General features: G+C 49.4%; 1 protein-coding gene and 1 pseudogene across 1 annotated transcript; one reads left to right on the forward strand and one right to left on the reverse strand.

The window, feature by feature from the left end:
• Positions 1–937: 937 nt before the first annotated feature.
• LOC149367676 (uncharacterized) lies at positions 938–2522 on the forward strand. Its single transcript, XM_089567392.1, has one exon. It carries the CDS (start codon positions 962–964, stop codon positions 2264–2266), a length of 1305 nt encoding a protein of 434 aa, XP_089423518.1. The 5' UTR covers positions 938–961; the 3' UTR covers positions 2267–2522.
• Positions 2523–4766: 2244 nt separating this feature from the next.
• On the reverse strand, positions 4767–5556 carry LOC149367677 (adenylate kinase isoenzyme 1-like; annotated as a pseudogene).
• Between the last annotated feature and the right edge of the window lie 1480 nt (positions 5557–7036).

Below are 7036 nucleotides of genomic sequence, written 5' to 3' on the forward strand. Positions count from 1 at the left end.
CGTCCACGTCGACCGACTGAAGCCGTACTACGACCCCTCTGTTCTTCCTTCCCCTTAAGACGCCAGGATGGCTCCTTTTCACCGGGGGGAAACTGTAGTGTGCCAACTGTGACAGGTTCCGCTACCGCCATGCGCCGACACTGCGCTGCGCCTGACGACGACGAAGTTATGCGCCGACACTACGCTGCGCCTGACGACGACGAAGTTGCCCCGCTCTCTTGGTGCTGGCTACGCCCGTCTACGCTGCCAGATCCTGCACGGCGGTTCAGTCTCTTGAGGACGCCTAATAAACGCACCCCTACACTTAGAAAAAGCAAGAAAGCACAGGCTAACGGCTCGTGACCTCGCGATAGAACAAGATGATAAAATTTTTGTCAATGAGCACCTGTGTCCGGCAATGAAACGCCTCTTCGGTGATGTAAATGCCGCGAAAAAGGAACGAGGATGAGAATACGCCTGGGTCAAGAATGGAAAAATCTACGTTCGCCAAACTGAAACATCAACAGTTATTCCTATCACTAGCAAGGATCAGCTCTCTAGGATTGCTTAAAATGTTCCAGCTTATCTGTACAGCTTGTATGCTGTAAACATGGATTTTCTACCGCAGCAAATTCATGAATTTGTCAAAAAGAAAAAACCTGTCCTATCTTTTTTTCATCAGAACGTCCGATCTTTAAGAAACAAAGAAAATTAGGGGTGTGCGAATATTCGAAATTTTCGAATATATTTCAAACATTATAATTTTAGTATTGGAATTCGATTCGAAATCCAAGTATTAGTGTTGTTTCAAATATTCGACACGACGCGAATATTCGTATCAATCCGAATATTCATTGCGAGCACCGGCGTTCATTTCGATCCGCAAGCCCTATCGACAGATACATAACAACATGGCGGCGCCTACACGGAAGGAAAATTCTTTCTTCCTCCAAGTTGGCACGGAAGCAGCATTTGGAACACCATGGCTCATGCAGCGCATCTTTACCCTTCGCAGACGATCTTCGCGTTCTTGGTACTGCTGTGTCCGCCCCCGGCATACTCGGCGGATGACATTTCCACACCGCTGCTACAATCAAGCGATGACGCATTCTACCAGCAGCCCTTCAACTATCTTCACCTGGATCCACTACAGTTAATGCGCCCGGCTTTCTACGTACCTTCACCGTCGACTCTGACGTCACATCGCAGTGGCAATTTAAGCGGCTGTCTGAGCGACAGTCCGTTTAGTTGGCACGGAAGCAGCATTTGGAACACCATGGCTCATGCAGCGCATCTTTACCCTTCGCAGGTGTGTAAAAACGTTTCGCTTTATGCTAAGAAAAGTGACGACCCGTTCTTGCTATTGCTTCCGTGCCAACAAGTGCTTTGTGAAATTGTCTGCGATTGTTTCTCAATGGCGATGCTCATACTGCGCTCCGGTGATGTAGAGACTAATCCGGGGCCCACCACGCGTAATACTGAAGCATTACTTGAACTGCAACATTTGCCCGCCAATGCTTCGGAGCAGATGGAAGTTCTTTTTCGGCTATTAAAGGACCTCCAGGCACGATCTGTAGAATCCGCTAAGAGCCAGGCCGAGTTGGTTAGCGACGTTAAGGCAATTAAGGTTGGTCAAAAGAACATCGAGACCAAAATTGAGGCAATCCAGACGAGGTTAGACAATCTTGAAGAAAAAACAGAGGTATTAGACCGTCTCGATGATGACATTGCTGGAATTCAAGTGTCAGCACAAGTCCAGACAAATCGGCTCGACTCTTTAAAACTGCGTGTTGACGAACTTGAGGATAGATCTCGACGCAATAATTTAATTTTTCATGGAATCCCTGATTCTCGCGAATCATGGGAACAGTCAGAGTCGAACGTAAGGGCAGCACTAGCCGAAGCAATCGACAGCCTACACGACACAGCAATAGAACGCGCCCATCGCATAGGTCGCTACACGCCCGATAAGTGTCGCCCAATTGTTGTCAAGTTCGCCAGCACGAAAACAAAAGACAAAGTACTTTCCGCGCGAGCAAAGCTAAAAGAAAATGATGTCTCTATTTCCGAAAATGTTTCGCCCGCCACACGCCATGCCCGAAAAAAACTCATTGAGTACGCTAAAAGCCAGCCCCAACCATGTACTTTCCAGTTAAGATACACTAAACTAGTCATGAATAAAAAACAGTTCGTCTATGACCCGGCAACAGACACCATCAGCGAAAATGCCGCGTACGAACCACGAGATAGCGGCGAGCATGTTGATTGTGAACACGTCCCAAGTTAGGAAAGCGCGAGGGGAAGTGGACAAGACGCGTCCCACGTATCAGTTTTTTTTTACTAATATTCGTAGCATCATGAATAAACACGCTTCCTTAACTTCTGTCTTAGATACTTTCAATACCGATATTTTAGTGCTTACAGAAACGTGGCTGCATTCACAGGTTCAAGATCACGAACTTTTTCAGACCGCTCATCGTTTTTCACTCTATCGTTGTGACCGAACAATGCGACAGGGAGGCGGCGTGCTCTTAGCCATTCCGAAAGATCTTGCATCCCAGTGTATTCATGTATCTACTGACTTAGAAATGGTTTGGGCCATCGTTGAACTAAACCACCAGAAGATAATCATTGGTGTTTGTTACCGCCCCCCAAACCATTCATCTAACTTCGTAAATGAGGTACATGATATCATTAACATCGTTACATGCCGTTATCCCACGTTACCTTTATTTCTGCTTGGCGATTTTAACCTACCAAATATAGTATGGAACACTGGATCTCCAACCTTACAGCCTTTTTCTTCATTAGCCAATGAGTTCTTAGAAATGTGCTCTGTTTTTTCGTTTTCACAACTTGTTACGCAGCCTACAAGAATTATGGAATCTGTCGCAAACACACTGGACCTTGTATTAACAGCGCAACCTGATCTTGTTTCCGACATCACGTACTTACCCGGCTTGAGCGACCATTCGGCCCTTTCATTCAACTTGAATATCTTGCGAGCAAAAACCGTTAAAAAATTCAAACCGTTTCGAAATTATGCAAAAGCTAATTTTGAAGCAATTAATACTGAATTATCAGTCTTCCTTGACGTCTTTCTACATGACTTTGACTGCCGTAGTGTTCAGTCTAACTGGAATATGTTTTCTTCCAAAATTGCTGAATTAACAAACAAATACATCCCACTTCGCACCCTTGTCTGTAACCATAACGCTCCATGGTACAGCACCTGTCTCAAGCGCTTGTCTAATAAAAAAAAGCGTCTCTACAAATCTGCGAAAGGTTCTGTTAGCATAACACGGTGGACTAAATACAAACTTGCAGCCCATGAGTATTTAACCGCGCTTAAACAAGCAAAGAATAACTTTCTTCATAATACCCTGCCATCAATGCTTAAAACCGACATAAAAAAATTCTGGCGTGTGATTAACCCCAAAGCGGATGACATGATAACCTTGATTGACAGCTCTTCCAATGTTATTCCAGCTAACGAATGTGCGTCTGTACTTAACGAAGTTTTCCTGCGCAACTTTCCTTCAACTACCAATATTACGCCCCAATCTACGCACAACAATGTTTATCCAGCAATGTTTCCCATAACCATTGAAGCAGAAGGCATCGAATCAATAATTTCATCTCTAAGACCATCTTCCGCTCCTGGGCACGATTTAATCAACGCGAAATTTTTGAAAAACACGAGCTGTTATTCTACCATTTTTCTAACAAAGATATTCCAGCAGTCGCTCGAAAAAAGTTCTTTGCCGGCTGAATGGAAGGTAGGGAAGGTGATCCCACTCCATAAATCAGGTGAAAAGCATTGTCCTTTTCACTACCGGCCTATCTCGCTCACTTGCATCCCATGTAAAATTCTAGAACATGTCGTTGCCTCAAATCTAGCTAGCTTTCTCGAATCTAATTCATTTTTCTCACCATCGCAACATGGCTTCCGCAAGACTTATTCATGTGAAACACAACTAGTATCATTCACGCATCAGCTAAACGTCATCCTTGACCGCTGTTCACTTGCCGACTGTATATTTTTAGATTTCTCGAAAGCATTTGATAAAGTATGCCATAACCTTCTAATGTTTAAGTTACATCAACTTAACATTGATCCCAAACTGCTTGCTTGGATCGAATGCTTTCTTTTTAACCGTTCGCAATTTGTTTCTGCTAATGACTCAACCTCGCAGCCAAGTAAAGTACAGTCCGGCGTACCTCAAGGGTCGGTACTTGGTCCTCTACTTTTTTTAATTTACATTAATGATCTACCCTCTTGTGTTTCCTCTAACATTCATTTATTCGCAGATGATTGCGTCATCTACAGAGAAATAATTTGCGACGATGACATATCTTCTCTTCAATCAGACCTTAACGCTATCTGTATTTGGTGCCAATCATGGTCAATGGAATTAAACATCAAAAAATGTAAATTTCTGCGTGTATCAAGAACATCCGGCCAGCTACCTTCCTATCACCTTAATAATGTCCCTCTAGATCCTGTTTCTTCTTACAAATATCTTGGTATCCATATTACTAGCAACCTCACTTGGTCCATTCACACTTCTTACGTAATTAATAATGCTAATCGCATGCTGGGATATCTAAAACGTAATTTCTCTAAGGCACCTTCTTCCCTAAAACTACTTCTATATAAGACACTGGTCCGCTCAAAGCTAGAGTATGCTGCAGCAGTGTGGGATCCCTTTCAACAAAACCTAATTCACTGATTAGAAATGGTCCAGAATAATTGTGCTCGTTTTATTGTATGTAATGTAATGACTGACACCAAGACGCGCTGAGCTGAGCGTCCGCTCGATTGCCTAGCCTTTCTTTAATCCCACTTCCTCGTCTTCCTCCGCCTGCTTCTTTCATCACGACTTCGTCTTTGCTGTCTCGGCATCACACTCGGCCACGACTGCGGACGCCCTGTTGATTGTAGGCCGCGTCGCACCCAGACCTCGTTGTCGTACGCGCGGCCACTCGTCTCGCCCCGCTTCAGCAGCCGCTCCTTCATGGTCTCGTCCTTCACTTCGACGTAGAGCAGATTGGTGCACTTGCACACCTCAGCCTCGAAGCGGTCACCTTGCTCGGTGTTCCTGGGCTAACCGTCAATCAGGAACCTTTGGCTGTCGCCACGCTCTTCCTCATTGCTCCTTTCAGCAGCTGCAAGAACGTGACCAGTGGGACGAGCTCACCCTTCGTCATGATCTCGTTCATCTCCTTGCCCAGGTCGCTGCTGGACTGCACCTCCGCCCGCAGCAGGTCACCGGAAGAGATGTGCGTGAAGCCGTAGTTGGCCGCTATCTTCTCGCATTGGGTACCCTTGCCGGAGCCGGGGCCGCCGAAGACAAACACGACGGGATAGGTTGAGTTTTAGAGGCCCGTCTATTGGCGTTGAAATAGGGGGAGGAGCAGGGGAGCAGGCCTGGCTGGAGGCGGAACTTCCTCAGCCTTCTCATCTGGTTCTTTTCTCCTCCACTTTCTTTTCTTCTTCTTTCTCTTCTTTCTTCTCCTCCTTCCTCTCTGCCTTCTTTTCCTCTTGGCCTTTCTGATCTTGAACAGGTCGTCCATATCATCGTCGGCATCCCTGACATAGGCGCCGTGAATTCGTCCGCTGGTGGATCGGCGTGGAGGGCCGCGGCAGACTACGACAATACCCGGACAGTTGCAGACTCTCGGCCGTGGCCCTGCGAGGTCGTCATGCAAGGTGGTGTCTTCGAAGCTGCGTCGACGCATCAAGGGTGACGCCGGTGGCGGACTATCTTCTGGATCCTCATTAAGCTGCCTGTCCTGCTGCAGCCTCTCTCTATCGGGAGGGGACGTGGGAGCGTCCCATCATCGCTCGATTTGGAACATTCGGAGGCGCGATACGGATGGCCCGTTGCCGCCCGGAAAAGGCGGCAGCCGCGAAGGGTCTACTGGTAGACTGCGTCCGGAGCGGGACCCGGCAGTTGCTGGCTGCCGAGCAGGTGGCACTGGAGGGGTCCGCTTTCCTCTGATGGCCTCGTAACCCTCGTCGATGCTGTCCTCTTCGCGGAAGTCCACGCTGGAAACAGGCTGGCACCGGATTTCGTTGTCTGGAAAAATTGGCTCATGAAACTGACGCCCCGGCAGCAGGGGACGCGGTTGTCCTGGAGTGGCCGTCATCCGTTGAGGTGGCAACCCAGGCGACCGCACTCCAGCCGGCATGCTACCCAGGCTATTACTGCTCGGACTTGGGCACTCGATGACGCTGCTGACAGCCACTGAGCCCGGAACCTCCGTCACCGAGCTAGCGAAGTACGGGTGCCGTGGCGAAGGTGGCGTCACGGATCCAGCACTGCCTGCAAGAGGCGGCTGCGACGCGGGCCGCCCGAAGCAGTGCCCATCATACGTCGATGCCGGAATGTTGGGATGCCTCATCGGTCCATGAGACGGCGGCCGAGACAGCAGCGGGGACGGTGGCACTGCTGAGACGGAGCCCGCGCTCCCGATGGAATTGGGAGGAGCGCTGGCTGCACTTTGGCCGGGAACTGCCGACCCCTCGGTGAGCGAGGCGGTCATCTGAGAGCGGTGCACCACGGGGGACGCGTATCCGCTAGTCGGCTGCGGTGACTGCGGTGGCGGACTGACGATTGTGTTGGAGCCGACCTGCAGGAGCTCGGATGCTTCCACCAAGGCAATGGGCGCCTCAGAGCCCAACGCCTGCTGCGGCCACGTGCGGCCCTGGCAGGCCTGAAGAAGACGTACCTTATCATGATTGTAAAGGGCGACGTCTTCATCTGGAGCCTGGCGCCATTCTCTCATCGTCGTGAGTTTGGCGTTGTGCGCACTGGCCAGGGGTGGAAACGCGGCAAGAAGGGCAGAGGTCCAGGCCGACCAAGTGGTGTAGCGGCGGCCTTCGTACTGGTGCCAAGCGCGGGCAGCACCGCGGAGATGGTCTTCCGCGACGGCGAGCGTCGTGGCTAGAGACCAGGCGAAACGCCGGGCAGCAGCGTCGACCACTTGAATCCACGCTTCAGCGTCGTCAGAAAATCCACGGTACACCGGAATTTGTACCGGGGTTACTGGG

The sequence above is a fragment of the Amblyomma mixtum genome, chromosome 1, assembly GCF_055824585.1.
Source record: "Amblyomma mixtum isolate Tamu chromosome 1, ASM5582458v1, whole genome shotgun sequence".
Taxonomy (NCBI): domain Eukaryota; kingdom Metazoa; phylum Arthropoda; class Arachnida; order Ixodida; family Ixodidae; genus Amblyomma; species Amblyomma mixtum.

Bases quoted from the DNA above. Each gene is read 5' to 3' on its own strand.
- LOC149367676 (XM_089567392.1), top strand. From the start codon at position 962: ATGGCTCATGCAGCGCATCTTTACCCTTCGCAGACGATCTTCGCGTTC.